This window comes from Equus caballus, chromosome 14 (genome assembly GCF_041296265.1).
Source record: "Equus caballus isolate H_3958 breed thoroughbred chromosome 14, TB-T2T, whole genome shotgun sequence".
Classification (NCBI taxonomy): Eukaryota; Metazoa; Chordata; class Mammalia; order Perissodactyla; family Equidae; genus Equus; species Equus caballus.
Window position 1 is genome coordinate 84,562,933 of NC_091697.1, and position 18,378 is coordinate 84,581,310.

The following is an 18,378-nucleotide window of genomic DNA, read 5'->3' on the forward strand; positions in this document are numbered from 1 at the left end:
ACCTTGAATTACTAGCAACTAATTATATGTGTGAGTGTGTATGTGTGTATGCATGTTTGTGGGTATTTGATTTCAACCCATTTTGTGGAAAACAAAAGCCTTCTGCAGCCTACGTCCTATCACAAGTTTTCCAGTTAATAATGACCTCTATGTTATTTTTCTTTAAAATCTTCAAAAAGCAAGTGCATAGATGTACATTTCTAGAAAGAGATAGACCTACACAAATAATTTTTTAACCATGAACAATTTGTACTACTATTTCTTTTTTGCTTTAATTACAATGAATTGAAAGTAATATGAAAGGAAGATGGGTTACATTAAAGAAGAAATAAAGTGGGTGATTGGATTGAGCAATAGGATAAAAGAAAGGTAATAAGAGAGAGAAAGAAACTGGTTAAATCAGATACAAGAGAGACTTTCAGAAAGTCCACAAAGCTTAAAGAAATTACAGGGGTCAGCCCGGTGGTGTAGTGGTTAAGTTCAGTGCACTCTGCTTCTGTGGCCTGGATTCACGGGTTCATATCCCAGGTGCTGGGCCTATATCACTCATCAGCCTTGTTGTGGTGGCGACCCACATACAGAATAGAGGAAGGTTGGCACAGATATTAGCTCAGGGCTAGTCTTCCTCAAGCAAAAAAAAAAGAGGAAAATTGTCAATGGATGTTAGCTCAGGGTGAATCTTCCTCAGGAAAAAAAAAAAGAAAAGAAAGAAAAGAAGTTACAACCCTAAATAATAAACTCTCTAGATAGTGACACAGAAAATTGCCTCGTAAATTACCGCTATCCAATAGGAGAGCAATTTGAGGTAATATTTAGCCTGATGGTTATTTTCTTCCTACCAGATAGTTCCTCCCATCACCATTGAGCACAGACACACAGCAGAAGGAGAATACAGAAAAAGTATCACTAGGCAATAAGGTAGGATATATAAGACTTCCCAAAATATGCATGGGATTGTGTATCTGTTTATTTTAACATTTCAGGGGTCTGTGCAGTAGGAAATAAAACAGCAAGAGCTAGGACAATAGAACTAAAGGAAAGTGTTTATAAACAAAATGTGGACCGTGAGCAGTTGAAGTGTCCATTCCAAATTAGGATATATTTGACTAGCCATAGTTAAAAGATGTCTCAGAGGACACATCAAATGGATATTACAAATTGAAGAAGATTTGACTAACAGTGCATAAGAATTGTGTCTTATAAGGACATTCGTGTTTAAATATAATAAAGTACTAAATGCAAAGGATGATTTAAGTGGCATGGGTTATATAATGGGAAAGAATTGAGAATGGCAATGATGGAATTTTCCTGTTGTTCCAGAAATTGTACTAGATTCATGATTGTATCTTGTACTTAAAGTCAAGGTCACTCTTCTGTTGTAACCTTATTATATTTGGTTATTATGCATTTAAAAAGAAACAAAAGTAACATAAGGATAATGAATATACATACAGAAAAAACAGTTGTGAAGCTTTTAAAGAGATTTACATGGGCAAAATGAATTAGTTTAAAGTAAAATTTTAAAAACTGGATATTTTGTCCAGAAAAAGATAAAAGAGATTGAGTTGCCTGGTGGCGAACAGCTGAATTTTCTCATTAATATGCTTCTTGCTTTTCCTGACCATTGATTCATAGGTGAAAGTCTTCGCATTAATAATTTTCACTATGTTCTAAGGTCGTTAACAAGAACGTCAACCAGCTAAGCTGTGATGATTATGTACCAACTTGGTTAGGCCACGGTACCCAGGTATTTGGTCAAACACCAGTCTAGATGTTGCTGTGAAGATGTTTTTTAGATGAAATCAATTTTAAATCAATAAACTGGAGGTAAAGCAGATTATCTTCCATAATGTGGGTGGGCCTCATCCAATAAGCTGAAGGCCTTAACTCCAAAAAAGAGACTGAGGTTCCCCAAGGATAAAGGATGTCTGTCTCCAAATGTCCTCAGACTTGAGTTGCAACATCGACTCTTCCCTTTCCCAGGTCTCCAGTCTGCCAGCTTACTCTGTAGAGTTGGAAACTGCCAAGCGTCCACAATCACATGATCAATTCCTTAAAATAAATCTGTTTCTTATCTATAAACACACTTCTTTTTGGTTCAGTTTCTCTGGAGATTCTTTACTAATACACCAACATTCTCATTATGAAAATGTCATGAGTACTAGCAAGAAACAATTGGTATTTGGAATTAAAACAAAATTGAGCATTCAAAAAATGAAGCGCGTATGTACAAATCTAACTAAATACGTAAAAGATCTATATAGGGAAAACTACCAAATCTAATGAAAGAAATCAAAGAAGAACTAAATAAATGAAGAAATAATTCAATGTTCATGGATAGGAAGACTTAATATTGTCAAGACGTCAACCCTCCCCAACTTGATCTACAGATTCAATGCAATTTCACTCAAAATCCCAGCAAATTATTTTGAGGATATTGACAAACTGATTCTAAAGTTTATATGGAAAGACAAAAGACCCAAAATAGCCAACACGATATTGAAAGAGAACAAAGTTGGTGGACTGACATTACCTGACTTTAAGACTTCCTATAAAGCTACAATAATCAAGACAATGTGATACTGGTGAAAGAATGCACAAATAGATCAATGGAACAGATCAAATGCCCAGAAATAAATAGATGCACACAAGTGTATTCAACTGATTTTTGACAAAGGAGCAAAGGCAACACAGTGTAGAAAAGATAACCTTTTCAACAAATGGTGCTGAAACAAGTAGACATCCACATGTGAATATTTATATATGCATAAAATGGGAAACTATAAAACTCCTAGAAGATAACACATGAAGAAATCTAGACAAACTTGGGTTCAGTGATGACTTTTTAGATCCAACGTAAAAGGCATAATCAATGTAAGAAATAATTGAATCCTTGAATACATAAATAAACTGGACTTAAAATTTAAAAATTCTGCTCTGTGTAGACATTGTCAAGAGAATAAGAAGACAAGCCACGGACTGAAAGAAAGTATTTGCAAAAGACATACATGATAAAGGACTGCTGTTCAAAATACACAAAAGAACTCTTAAATGCAGTGGTAAGAAAACAAACAACCAAATTAAAAATGGGCAAAAGATCTGAAAGCATCTCACCATAGAAGATATAAAGACGGCAAATAAGCATACGAAAAGATGTTCCACACATATGTTATCAGGAAAATGCAAACTAAAAACACAATCAGACACCTCTACACACCTATTGGAACGGTCACCTAAAACACCAAATGCTGGTGAGAAAGTGGAGCAAGAGGAACTCTTATTCATTGCTGGCGGGATGGAAAATAGTACAGCCATTTGGAAGACAGTTCAGGTTTTTTACAAAGTTAACCATAGTCTTAACATCAATCTTCCCAGTAACTGCTCCCCTTGGTATTTACTCAAATGAGTTGAGAACTTATGTCCACACACAAACCTGCAGATGGATGCTTATAGTAGCTTTATGATTGCCAAAACTTGGAAGGAACCAAGATGTCCTTCAGTAAGTATTCGGATAAACTGCGGTATATCCAGACAATGGACTATTATTCAGTGCTGAAAGGAATGAGCTTTCAAGCCATGAAAAAATAGGGAGAAATCTTTAAAGCTTATTACTGAGTAAAAGAAGCCAATATGAAGGAGCTACGTGTTCTATAATTCCAACTATATGACTTCTAGGAAAGGCAAAACTGCGGAGACAATAAAAAGATGAGTGGTTGCCTCAGGCTGGGGTGAAGGGAGGGGCATGAATAGCCAGAGCACAGGGGATTTTTAGGGCAGTGAACTTGGTGGATATGTGTCATTATACATCTGTCAAAGTGCACAGAATGTACAATACCAAAAGTGAACCCCAATGTAAGCTATGGACTGAGGGTGACAACGATACGTCAATGTAATTTCATTGATTTTAACAAATGTACTGCTGTGGTGTGGGATGTTGAAGTGGGGGAGGCTGTGCACGCTTGAAAGTGAGGCTATATGAGAAGTCTCTGTACTTTCTGCTCAATATTGCTGTAATCCCAAAACCGCTCTAAATACAGTCTTTTAAAAAAAAGTCATGGGCCATTAAAACCCTCTATGAGACTCCAAGTGTTTCCATTTCTTTCCAGCTAAAGTTGAGGGCACCACCAGCAATTAAAACATGATTTACATTAAGTTAAAGGATAAAGTAGCATTTTAAAACCAGCTGCCATTACTTGCATTATTTATTCATAGGGTACTGTGTAATTGCAGAATTGTGCTGAATAAAGACAAATGAGTTATCTTTATTGAGGAACATTCAGTCCAAAGATAGAATGGAAATTTAGGAACAACTTTAATTTCTCAGGATCATCAAAATGGGCATTTGAATGGAAGGAGGTGAGTCCAAAAGACTCTTGCATGGACAAGACTCCTTTCCGGATATTTATACTTCTTGTACCTAACTGCACAGTGAGAAGAACCATACTGTCCTCAAATTGGCCTAAGTGTTGGCCTATACATATATATGTTTTTACTTGGCAATTTGTTATGAATGCATATTTCATGAATCTAATAATATTAAACAAATGTCACTAAATTACACTCTAAATACAAAGTTGTCCAAATATGGGAAGGGAATCTCTTGAGTCTCATTGAACCACTACCAGTCATCAGAAGTGTTCATCTCGATATAAAATGCACTATTCTTAAAGAATTCAGAAACAGCAGCATTATACAATTGGAGAGCTTGTTTTTTCTCTTTTAGACATTTAAATTTGTCCTACGTGTTCCCATAACTAGTTCTTGGTGTGCTTTAGTTTTGTTGTTGTTGGGTTTGTTTTGTTTTGTTTTGTTTGAGCCAAGTGAATAGTTTCCCCTATTTTAACTTAAAGCTTAATACGTGAATTAAACACACTTTCCTCTCAAAGATTTTCTTGTTGCATTAGAGAAGATGGTTGACACTGTGGAGCTATAGAACATTATGACCACACTGAAAGCTTATGTCCCACTGCTCTCGCTTTCCACTTCCTGTTCTAACAGTACTGAAATACTTCCTTTTGTTCCTCTCTGAAGTCACACAGACTCTTTCCTCTGCTTGCAATGTCCTACCCTCCCTCTACCAGGCTTACTCCTTAACTTTGCAGACCCCAGTTTAAGTGTGTCCTCCCCCAGGAAGCTCACCCTCCTTGCTCCCAAATGACTTAAACACTCCATCTGCTTCTACCCGTTAGCTTACCTACATACCACATACACACTTCAAATTGCTGCTGTTAGTTTATGGTTCCATATTGCAACATTTCTTTTACAGTTTGTCGCCTCTGAGTGAGTGAACTTTGTCTGGTTAGATGCTATCTTTTATTCATCTCTGTTTTCTCATGCTCTCACACATTGCCTAGCCCATAGTAATTGCTCAAGAAATGTTGGATGAACTTATGAAGTAATGCATATTACTTCATTGTCATCAGCAAGTGGTGTTTTATTTAAAATACAAAATATATTTGTTTACAGTTTAAAAATCAAAAGTTAAGCTAGAGAATTTAGCATCCTAACCATGCCTTGTCCGCTCCCTGGCCCAGTTCCCTTGTAACTTAAATAAGAAGCTGTTTTATTCTTGCAGTTTCTGCTAGTTGAGAACTCAGTGTGATAGAGATGCATTAATGCAGGCTGGATTTGCCTAGACATCAATAAACTAGAAAGGCTCCCAGGGGGCCACTTGTAGTGTCAATAAAGGCTCATAATTACTTGCTCCTTTGAGCATTTTAGACCCTGTCCCCTAGTTCGCTCTGCTGTGAATATGAGGCTGGAGAAATGAGAGGTTCTTAACTTCTCAAACCCTAGGCGAAGAAGGGCAAACCTTGGCGGGGTCCCCGGATTTTTAAGCAAATGTCCTGGCTGTTAACGTTAGCTGTCAGGGGAAGGGTAACTCAGAACTCTCCCTTTTGTCCCTCTCTGGCGGAGGACTGGTGGTGGGCCTCACCACTTTCGGGCTTGAGGAGGTGTAAACCCCAGTGGTGAAGAGTGGTTGACTGCGGCTCCCAGATACTGTCTCACGCTGGAGTTGCCTTCTGACCCATCCCCACCAGCCCCGCTGTGAGGAGCCAAACCAAGGCGTGATACAATCAGAGCAGCAAGCTTCTCTCCAGGTGAGGGCGGGGACCAAACGACCGAGGAGGAGTACTCAGACTGAAGACTCTAAACCAGGACTAGAAAAGTGTCCCTGCCACACAATACAATAGACATAAGGCAAACAGTAGAGGGGAGGAGGGTGTGAAAGTCAGAGGTTAAATACCCATGATTGAGACTATTTGGAGAAGAGTTTGCCTTTCATTCTTTCCTCTTTTGCTTCCTTCTTCCTTTCTTGCTTTCTTCCTCCTTTCTCTTTCTTTGTTTTCTCTTTCTTTCCTTCCTTCTTTCTTTTTCTTTCTTTTTCTTTCTTTCTTTCTTTCTTTCTTTCTTTTCTTTCTTTCTTTCTTTCTTTCTTCTCTCTCTCTTCCTCTCTCTCTCTCTCATTCCTTCCTTCCTTCTTTCCTCCTTTCCCTCCTTCCTTCCTTCGCGTGGGTATGGGTGTATTTAAAAAGGAGGTTCTTGGTGGCTGCTTTTCGCAGAATCCTGTTTCTCCGCAGTGAAGTTTAAGTGGGATTGGAGTTTCTTTGACTTCCGCGTGAGGAGTTTCCAAGTGGCAATGAAAGCGTCACATAAATATCCATGAAGTTCCTAATGACACCTCTGTCATCACTTGTTTCCCGCAGGATCCTAAGCCAGGGTAGTCATCCACCACCCTCCCTGAGTATCGACTAACCGGTTCATGTGTGTATTTGTACTTTCCAGATTGAGCTGTGTACAAAACATCCTCCTCTTCCTTCCCCATTCACTCTACTTGGGAGGGCGTGCGTATGCGTGTGCGCGCCTATGTGCGCGTGTATGTGCGTGTGTGCGCGAGTGTATGTATGTTTAGCAAAGCGCTTGAAAGAAGCTACCCGTCTTGTAACCCGCCCCCAGCTCTAACCGAAGCATCTCTTGAGCAGGACGCTTCTCTAATCTGTCCCCAGTTGAGATGCCCTCTCCGCGCTGATGCGGGCAATCTCGGCGCTCCCCTGGCCAGGAGAGCTGATGCCTTGGTGTCCAGGGAGGGGGACCTGACTTCCTCCTAGCACGCTGCGCTCTCCCTAGGGTGTTGAGCGCTGGTGCGTGCGAGTGTGTGTGTGAGTGTGTGCACGACGGTGAGCTTGTGAGCTTCCTCTCTCGGCTCCAGCGCAGGCAGCGCCGGCAACGTTACTCTCCAAGCAGCCGCCAGCAAAGCAAGGCAACGGCAGCCTCCGCCTCCTCAGTCCGGTGATTGGCTGGTTTTGCTCATCATTTCCCTGCTAGAAAAAGGGAAGGGCCAGTGACGCCCCCAACCCAGCTGCAGAAGCGGCCGCCACCTCCAAGGCACAAGGTGTCTCATCTGCAAAGAAACCTGAGCCCCAGGGAGGCGGCGCGGAGTGTCCGGGCAGAGCTGGCGCGAAAGGCGAGGGAGAGGGCAGGGCAGCGCTGGAGGACCAGCGCGAGCTCGGCCGCAGAGGACCCTTGCGACCTGCTCCTGAGATCCCGGCTTCACGCTCTCCTCGCATTTTACAGAATCCTCCCGTCGACTGTATCTCCTCAAAACGGAGCCTCACCAAGAGAAGGTGAGGGAGCAGGGGCAACCAGGACTTTTCCGGGCACCCAAGATGCGCTCCATTAGGAAGAGGTGGACAATCTGCACGATAAGTCTGCTCCTGATCTTTTATAAGACAAAAGAAATAGCAAGAACTGAGGAGCACCAGGAGACGCAACTCATCGGGTAAATGCACAGCTTAATTTCAGGATATGACAAAAAGTCAAGCCATAAATGAAATCTGAACATGATAGAGTGAGGGCTGGGATAGTGTGTTCGCATGAGCTTGTGTGTGTTTAGTCTCATGAATTAAATAACAAAGGCTGTTGTTGTGGTGTGTGTGCTTCTCTACAGCGTGTTTTCAGTAGGAGTTCAACTTGCCCTGTGCGGTTGTAGTGACGGTTGTGTTGGCGCCGGGGCTCGCACGCCAAAGGAGAAGTCACTGCAGAAGTGTCAACAAAGAATGTGTGCCCTTGTCCTTTTAATCCGTGGGCAGAACTCAAGCGAGTTCTCTTGATATTCACCATCTGATTGCCCTTCTTTCTCTGCCTTATCACTGCACGGAGGCACTAGAGAAAGCTGGCTTTCTGAAAGGCTGAAGTAAAGCCCAGAAAGCAGGAAATGTATCTCTTCTGTTCTTTACTCTTCTTAGGCGTCGGTAGATGTATGCATTTTAATTTGAATTAGTAACTCCAGTACAACCAAGGATACTTCCTCATTTGCTGTTTCGTGGGTTAAACGGATGGGCGTCATGGTTACAGTTTTAGAAACTGGGTACTGTTGCTTCGCACAGACTATATTTCTGCTCTTTCTTTAGTTTGTCTAGATGAGTTCAGTCTCTCCCCGCCCGGCCCCACGAAGTTCTCTAAATATCGCACTTCCTTCCTCCCTCCCCCCGGCCTCCGTGTCTTTGAAGTTTACCCAGGAGGTGGCTGCAACTCTGTGTTGCTTACAGAGCTTGGAAGCGTTTTCTGAGGATGTGAACCTGGTTGTCAACTCTGTTCAAAGTCCTGTTTCCGAAATCCTCCCTCATCCGGAGGCGTGCGCTGTTGGAAACTCCACACTGGCAGAGATGCCCGTCTGGTTTTTATTTTCCCTGATGTTTATTAAAACGAAGGGAGAACCTTTGCTTCTGTGTGTGTGTAGTGTGTGTGCGTGTGTGTGGCATAGGACTGCTGTTTTAGCACACACACACACACACACACAAACTTCATGCACTCCATTTCTTAATATTCCTGCTCCTCCCTAAGTAATGAGCATTTAAGTGAGCACGATACAGTCTTAGCCTTACAGAAGGAATTGCTATGTTAGAGAAAACTAAGAAGAAATACAGTCGAAAGGGACTGGAAGAGAATGAAAAAGCTAATAAGGAATGGGCTTGATGTTCGTTATGCATCACCAAATCTATAAATGGTCTATTCTGGGGGAAAAATGCCAAACTGTATGAGGTTCTTTACACAGGGAGTGGGTGCGTTGAAAATGCAGCCCAGTTCAATTGTCAGAAAAGAAGGACTTGGGGCAGGGGTGTGGGCATCCCCGCCAGACCTGTGATTCCCAGGCAGACAAAGGGGTCTTTAGGAAGGTGATGAACCGGCGCGTGAGGGAGAGGCGGAGGCTGGGGCGTGGGGGTCGAGGCTCTTTGTTCCCTTCCGGGCTGGTGGGCTCCAAAGATGAGCCTGAGCCCAGACAAAGCGGCCGAACCCGGCCAGGACTCTGAGGGTTCGGGCCCCGGCTCGGGACCCTGGAGAGCAGGAGTGGGCGGGGCGAGCGAGAGGAGGCGCCGCCAGCTGCCCAGACGCCCTCCCAGCCTTCCCTAAACCTCAGGGAGGGCAAGACGGAGCTGCGCACCCCCAGTCCCTCGGGGGGGGGGAATAACAGACCCGGGACGCCCCACGTTTCACTGGCGACATTCCTCCTTTCCTGGACCCCGGCGGCCGGGGGGCGCTGCGCAGCGCCGAGAAGGAGGAGGCGGCGCGGGCACGGCGGTGGTGGTGACAGTGGCGCTGGCCCGGGGGGCTTTCGCTCGCACCCTGGTCAGGATGAGCTGCGGGTTCTTCCTGGCTGCTCCGAGACAGCGCGGGGCGAGCGCCTGAGTTAATCAGACAGCAAGAGAGGTGCGCCCCGGTTCTGTCCCCTCCTCCCCGAGAGCTGGCAGCGAGGATGGAGGAATGAGTGAGGAGACAGGAGGAAGCCTTTATTGCAGGAATCAGGCCCCTTAAAAAAATGACTTTTGCTGCTCAGCCGGCAACCAGGCTCCTCCTCCTTTATTAAACCCCGCAATTACAGCCACGCGGGGCGAGGCAGAGAGCCCGCTGCCGGCGTCGCGCTTCCGCCGGTGCCCCGCAGCGTCCTGGCTGCTGTGGCCGCGCCGACTCCTCCCTGAGACTGGGAAACAGACGCTGCCCGGAGCAATGCGAGAAGGACAGCTGGTCCCCCTGAGCGCTCTTTCCCTTTTCCCTTGGGATGAAACGTTCAGTGGAAAAGCTTGTGATACTAGTTTGTGATTTCGTTTCAACTCGCAAATAGAGCCTCTGGTGGAGGAGTTGACTCATCAAAAGATCTAATCGTCTCATTGACTCTCTTTCTAACCAAGCCACGTGGAGGTACTAGCTTTGAGATGAGTCAACTAGAGAGGCGGTTTGGCCCCAGAGCCCAGGCCAGTAATCAAAAGTGAGGTAAGAGAGGCAGTCTCTGACCTTTGGGGGGCACTGCGTGCCTTGCGTGTGGGCTGTAGATTCAGTTAAGGGCCTTGCATAGTCCTTGTATCTTAGAACATCCTCCTAGATGCATGTTTAGCCTTACTGCCACCATTTTGCAATGGGCAGGCAGTTTCTTTATCTATGCGACCTGCCCCTCTCTTAACTGGAGTCCCCTCTAGAGTCTGTGCGCCATTACTCTTCTTGTATACAATATCGAGCAGAATTCCACGCAGAAGGAAAAAGAGAGCACACCAGTACAACTTCCCTGCCAACCATCCACATTCTCATAGCTCCAGAGGAATACTAGCAGCACCTATTTCATAAGGAATTTATTAGAGAATAGGTCAAGTAATTCTTACACATTTAAAACTGCTATTTCCTTCCATGCAAACCTGTGAATTGCCTGGTATGATGACTAGTTAATAAAGTTTAACGCAAAGGGCATTGGGGTATGAAGTGGTCTGTTCCTGACTGACATTTTTTCTTAATGGGAAAATGGCACGTGCTTCACAGTTGGCCCATGATTTCACTGGCTCTGTGTGTGCTCTTTCGGTATAATTGGAAGTGTGTTAACTTAAGGATCCTACAGATAAAAAGATGTGGATATGCTCATTTAATGAGAGAATGTATTTGAAAATTGTCACACAAGCTTTCATATCATACAAACTTTTGTTTTCATTGTTACTCCTTAAAACTTGCCACATACTATTTTCCTAGTTGATCAAAAATGAGACTTTTAACTTACTTTTCTTTCATCTAGAGATCTCCTTTTTAACTTGTGTACATTAGGTTGCTCACTAAATGATCACCAGAATTAGTTCTGAAACTCATGATAGAATTGACAGTTGATATAACATTCCCACTTAGAGTATCACCATTGTCAGCAAAGATAGTTCCAGTGTCTTCTAGGGTAGAACGCATTGCTGTAAATCTGAAAACTCAGAATCTGCATTTTACTTCATATTTACGTGTAGAATTCTACTAAAAGTCATAAGCAGTCAGTTAAGGTAGTACATCCTATCTCTATTTTTTGTTGTTTGACACTTAGGTAATGAAGACACAAAATTTCCTGCTGGTTGTGTTCAGGTTTAGTTTGAGGCAAGTTCTCGTCTTTTAAATGACTTCTAAAATCTTATATAAAGGAGGAAATGTAATGTAATCCAAAGGGAACACATTCATTCCAAAGCCAAGTTATGAAGAGATTTCCGTGGGGTTGAATGCAGGGCTTTTGAGACCTAATTTTATGAAACAAAATTAATCATGTTTGTTATGTACTGCAGAGCTAATAGAACAAATTGTAGGGATATGCCTAGCAACTCATATCTCAAAGAGAAAAATATCTGTAAATGCTAGTAACATAACTAATGATTAGTTTCTGTTATTAGTATCACATAGTATCGGATCTAAGTGGGTTTGTCTTAGTTCCATATAAGCAGGAATACTTTATAATATATATTGCTTTATGCTGTATTATTTCCTTGATATGTTTTGTAATTTTCTCTTTTGTGGTATTGCATCTTCCTGTATATAGCCCTATGTGAGGAATGTTGTCAGTGCAGCTGTTTAGCAACTGAGTCTGATGTGGAATGAGAAACTAGTAGGGGGTGGCAACATCCTTCATGCCTTGCATTCACGGGAAGGAAAAGCCCTTTCTAAGACAGAACACTACCAAGGTCACAATTGAAAAATCCCTTGGGACCCATTTAACTTTATACAAAGAAATTTGCTCCAGACCTAAGATTGCACTAAGCCTGGCCTTCTCACACATGAATTCCATTGACGTCAAGAAGTGTGACTAGTTGTAGTTATTTTCATTCAAAGTTATTTCCAGTGATAAAAGTCCAGAATTTGGCTCATCAGCAGTTCAATGAAAATAATTCAAAGCAGAGTAATATGGTAGTATTTCATGAATATAAAATTGATCTAAACTTTTAAACCTCTGTTTTTTAACCTTAGAGGTTCTGGAAAGACTCCATACAACTAAGTACATCATAGCAATCATTCAGCCATGTAAAAATGTATATAAATCTACATGTCAGTACTGCAATCTTCCACAGAGATTTAAAAATGCCAGCCCATGTATATTTTTACTTCTCATATAAAAGTTTATGGGGTGGTGAAAATAATTATTATCATCATAGCAGTCTGTGGTTAGGAAAAGATATTGACAGGCCAGTTATTAACAACATGAAGACCAGAAAGATCCCTACCCCTAGAAATGGTGAGAGTTTGTGCCCATACTTTTGAAGGCACATCTCGAAAATTGTGAAGGTTAACTTCCATGTATATCCACACTTTCATTCATATATAGTTATTATCATTAGATATGTAATATAAAAATTGACTTCTGGGACACTGAGTAGTAAATTGCATCCTGTGTTTCCTTGCATCCTAAATGACCTCCATAAAGTGATTATCATTAGCTGTGCATAGAAATATAAATGTATCATTTTCATCAGTAGGATAATTTAAAATATTAACTTTTATGGAGTTCTAAATTTCACAGGGAGTAGTTGCATATGATGCTTTGAGTTGCTTCAAATTTGAACAACATGTTTAAAAAAGAATGCAAACCAAAATAACAAACTGTAAGCCTCCAATTACAGAATTCATCTAACAGCTGTTACACAGGCATGTTTCCATTGATAGTAGGAGAGGATTGCCTACATAATAAACACAGATTTAGACTTTGTGACTGAGCAAATAGTCATGCCACTTCTTAACTATGTTTTTGAGATTCTAAAAAGTTAAGAGGTAACGTAAAGGAATAAATGTAGATATTGAAGGGCTATGCCGTAAACAGAAGGCTTTTTGATTCTTTGAGTCGAGCTTTACATCTATAAAGTGCCAAGAAAATAGTTTATTGAATAATGAACTGGTTGAGCTGTAAATGTCCTAGTGGCATAAATGCTATCATAGGTATCTGTCACCATCATCACTACCACTAGCACCGCTGCTACCACCATGCCACATGATATACTTGCCTGACAGTATTGATTGGAGGGGTAGCACAGTTTATTTTTTTATGTGGTGGAAAATACCAATAATAATGGCTATGAAATGATTTTCTCCTCACTACAATCTTTGTTTCCCCACCACCAACAACTATCAGGAAAATGTCTCCTGGGGATGTGTTGAGACCCAAGGTAATTTTAGAAATTAGCACTTCGATAGTGCTTTATAAATTACTTTCACATACAGAGTCCCACTTAATCCTCACAAAGTCATTGCATATTAGATAATGTTATTGCAATTTTCAAAGTAAGGGAAGGCCAGTGTAACCTAGAAAGAGAACATCGTCCAAGGACATAAAGGTTAGCAAGTGGTAGAATCACCCCTGCCCAGATCAACTGATATTCCAAGGTCTTCTTACTCCAAAACAAAAGCTCCTCCCACTATGTCTCTATGCCTTCTGCGAAAATCAAATTACAATCTTGGGAGTCACGATTATACAGATGCAGGAGAATTGGCCAAACATCCTGTCTCTATTGTCCAGACATAGTGGGGAGGGAGGGACTAAAGGGGAACAGAACTTTGATGAGAACTTTTTTCTTTAAATACCACAAAGCCCTTTTCTTTACGTGAAAATGGTTTGATTTCAAAAAGAATAAGTGAAAATGATTGTCCTGATGAAGTCGTACTCACTTAATCCTTATAATACCTTTCATCATGTCATACCTCTTATTCTAACATCTAGAAAAAGTTGTACCTACAATTTGTCACCAGTAATCTAAATCAAAAGATCAATTATGCTGCTTAGACAAAATGCTTCTTACTTTCACAAAGCTGGCATTTTTGTTTTGTTTCAGAGATGGTGAACTGTGTTTGAGTCGGTCGCTTGTCAATAGTTCTGATAAAATCATTCGAAAGGCTGGCTCATCAATCTTCCAGCACTCTCTAGAAGGTTGGAAAATCAATTCCTCTTTGGTCCTGGAAATAAGGTGAGTTTCTCTAATAAGGCATAATAAATTTCACATCATGTTCTCAAATATGTTGGGCTTGGCGAACTTATAATGAATGCTTGATTTATAGTTTAAGTATGAATACTTTAATAAAAGGGTGAATCAGTTCTACTTAATGTGGCTCATTGAAGGATGTGAAATCATAAAACTGAAATCTTTATACAGTCAGAAATTTAAGGATGAATATGTGAGTTTTGAATATACCATCTTCAAACTAATAGATATTCAATATTAAGTACCAAATATTCAATAGAATGCTAAATTTTCAATTCAATACTAAATATCAATAGAATACTAACATTTAACATGCTTCGCTCTATTATTCAGGATGGACACATTTTGAGAATTATCTTTAACTTCCCTATTGAGTCTTCATACTGAGCTTGTGTTTTCTCACACTAGATAAAAACAGAGTCTATTCAACTCCTATTTTGCTGACAATTATAAGTAAATTTGACTAACTCTATGAATGAGTATTTCTATGTGAATTCCTGTAATAAAATTCTCAATAATTATATCGTAAATAGGTAAAAATCAGAAAGTGAGCTTATTAGAGTACTGGTTTATTCTTTGTAAGATTTTGGCATTTTAGCTGAAATAAGCTCTTGAAATCAAACTCATTGCCTACATATACCCATTGTATCTTATTTTCTTCAATTATAATCCTGTTACTAGTAAGAAATTTAGGCCCAGACCTTTCTAATTATGGAGGAAGCAAGATCATTTTTCTCTGTAGTTACATTGCTGTGTTGGTTGGTATGTTTAAATCAGAGCATTTCAGTAAATCAGAACTCTTTTTAAAAGTTCAAGAGAACAACCATACTTTACATAGTAATACCATTGCATTTTTCTACTACTGGCAAAATGTTGATTATTAAATGATTTGATATTAACACAGATTTTGTAAGAGTAAGTTAGTGGTTAGGAGGATAAGCTGCTGATCTGTTTGTCTGGGTTTCTACCTACTCACTTCTTGGACCACACCTACATATAATGTAGATTATAAGCCAGTTGAAGGAAAAATGTACTACACATCTTTAGAGTAAGAATGCATTGCAGCAAAGGCACTCACTGCATGTAGAAATATACTTGAAACAATGTCTGGAAATTAAAAAGGGATGGGTGTCAGGGAAATGCAGGAATGGTTAAAGTATTTTGTTTAAAGCTTTGGCCATGGCTGGAAAGGGAAACAGGAATCAAACCTTGGCAATGTCAAGTTGTGTATGTTTGGTTGCTTTCGGTTTAGGGGGCACTTTGTATATTTGTAGGCAGAGTACAAGATGAGTAGAGTCTGAAGACAGAGTTTATAAATTGGTGTCATCTGGGGGTAATGTGGTCAGCAAGCAAGATTTATTTCAACTGGTTAGAAAAAGAATTTAAAGGCAATATTAAAAATTAGGAGATTCCTTATAAAAGTACTGATTTTCATATACTCTTGAGAAACTGAAAAATTTGACTACTCTGTACCTGAATTTCTTTTGAGGACTAGTTGGCTGAAGCCAACACTAGCCATGGTCTCTCCAGTTTGACATTTTTACCTCCAGGCATGCCTTCTCTCATGATACCTACCTAGTATCTAATATCTGCCTCACTATCTCACACTGCTATATCCACATTTGAATTTAGAAATCCTATAAGAGATGAGATAATTATGAGGAAAAACAACAGGATGTGGGACTATATAGGGTCATAAATACAGGTGTGTTTTAGTTTAGAACAGAGTAAGGATTCATATTTCTTGGAGGTAGATTGGAAAGAGAGAAGTATGTGTGATTAAAAAGGGAAATATTTGATCTGTAAAGATGTCTCAAAAGAGAATTTTCAAATCGAATTATTTGGCAAGAAGAGAGCCAATTAGGTAAGGCTGTACCGATCAGGAAAAGGAGAGTAATGGAAGAAAGTAAAGTAAAATAAGAAATTGCATAGTTTAATTAATATATCTAGACATGCTAAATAATATATCAAATAAAGTAAAGCCTAATTAAGTAAATTTAATAAGTAATTGGCAATAGTTTAATTAATATATCTGGCTATGCCTTCCTAGTATCTATACAAAAATGAATACTGTGGATGTGCATGAGGCTACACAGGTACACTTTGCTATTTTTAACATATTCAAGCTAAGGATATTAATCATAAATTGACCCAAGTAATTCCTTATTGCAAGTTTACAAATTAAGAGCGGTTGCAGTCACATCTTTGAGGGTGATCTATTTTCAATTATAACAGCTGATAAGATGAAATGTGTGAAACGTTAGTCTTTTCTCATGGTTCTCCTTAACAGATGAAGAAGAAAACAACAAAACAGTGAGCAAATATTGAATAATACCCACAAAGTTGTCCCTTCCGTATAAGGAAATAATAACTTTTAAAATCATTATTGTGCGATGTGCAAACAGTTCATAAAAATTCTAATTGCCTATGGCAGTAGTGACTAGTGAGTATTAATCATTTGACATCTGTAATAAAAAATTTAGAATACAAAAATGACCGATTGTTAGCTTAGCTTTTGTTTATCTTAAGTCATACTGGAAACTAATCATAAAGTATTTTGGGTTATTATTCTTCTTTGTTTCTTCCCCACATCTATAGCATTTATGAAGAACCATGTTATTTTGTGTCTGTGAGTGGGTGCGGGCATATTTTACAAGTCTTTTCAAAATTCTACTTTGAAGTTTTTGATTAAGACATTACAACTAATCATTTTTGATCTTACATGATTGAACCATGCTTACAAATATTTCTCATTTTAAAAATCTCATTAAACTTATAATGCTCTTATGACATTCCTAATAAATTATTTATCTATTTACATTAAAATGTGAAACAGTTACTGAAGATAAATTGCTTTTTCCCTACATTTGTAGACACAGTTTTCTTATTACTAATTCTCTCAGTCCTGTATGTACTCTGCTACTGTCATAGGCACATCAAGGATTGATTCATATATATTCATCAGGCAACTGTACCTCTGGGAGCTGTCTAAGAGAGATGGTTCCACATAGTAGTTCGTTGTGCTTTGAAGATGCATCAAGATTTAGGGGATTTTATGTATTCTATAGCTAACTTCACAATTAAGATAACTTGGTTAAGGCTCAATTTTATTGGCAGTAGTTTGTTCTTTATTATTGTAAGCTAAGAAATGACACATTTAAGATGCATCAGATGTTGTGAGTAAATCCGTGAATATTGTACTGAGAGATTATGTGGTGATGTCCAACACTTGTGACTTGACTTTTTTTTCCATCTTTGGGTTGTTTCTTTTCTTTCTTTTCTCTCATTTTTCGTGTGTCAAAGAATTACAATTACAGAGAACTACAACTACCTAAAGAAATACGATACCAAATGTGAATGTATAGAAACGTATGAGGTCATCAGGACAGAGTAAACACATCATAATGAATCAGAAAAAATATTTTCAACTCTTAGTATCAACATATATTAAAGTTCTTAAATTGATAAGCCTTGCATTTTAACTAAACATAACTGAAAATTTATACGTGCCTACCCTTTGAAAAGAATTTGCTGTTGATTACTTGAGAAAAAGGTCCACATTCAACTCTTTTACTTACTTTGCTCAGTAAGTGACCAGTACAGCACGTCTTGGGTCACACAGCTTATTAGTGGCAGAATCAAGCTTCAAAGCCAGGCCTGTCTGACTATAGAACCAGAGCTCTTATCATGAAACCAATTTCTTAGAGATCTATATTTAATACTAAAAATGCATCCTATTAAAATGTATCTTTAGGGAGTACACAATAGTTTTTGGTTCTAAAATAATAAAACATAAGATATTATTCACCCAGTATTACCCAATGCTGGGCCAAATATCACGTGGCCATCTGAGGTATAAATTAAACTAAAAAATGCTTTTCTTCAAGCATTTTGAGACAATTTTTCCTTTCATTTGGTTATGTTCAGGATTTTTCTTTTTGATACTAGAATATCTTTTAACAGCTAAGGCCCTAAGCTCAGAAACCCTAACAACCTACAAGTTATGTTCTTTCAGAGCTTTGAGGCATGTTGCCTTGTGGAAATAATCTCTTGAGACAAAAAATTGTGTGTTCTCTCTGCTTTTTGTAGGCATAATGAAACACTTGGCATTTCTTAAACTTTTTTTTTC

At 39.6% G+C, this 18,378-nt stretch overlaps 1 protein-coding gene across 1 annotated transcript in view; it reads left to right on the forward strand.

Annotated features, from left to right (window-relative positions):
* The first annotated feature begins 6,875 nt into the window (after positions 1 to 6,875).
* The window catches only part of ST8SIA4 (ST8 alpha-N-acetyl-neuraminide alpha-2,8-sialyltransferase 4), a 93,773-nt gene continuing 82,270 nt past the window's right edge, over positions 6,876 to 18,378 (forward strand). The window contains exons 1-2 of the mRNA XM_001504603.7: positions 6,876 to 7,780; positions 14,103 to 14,234. Coding sequence (XP_001504653.1) covers positions 7,668 to 7,780; positions 14,103 to 14,234 — 245 coding nt within the window. The 5' untranslated portion in view covers positions 6,876 to 7,667. The remainder of the gene's footprint in view (positions 7,781 to 14,102; positions 14,235 to 18,378) is intronic.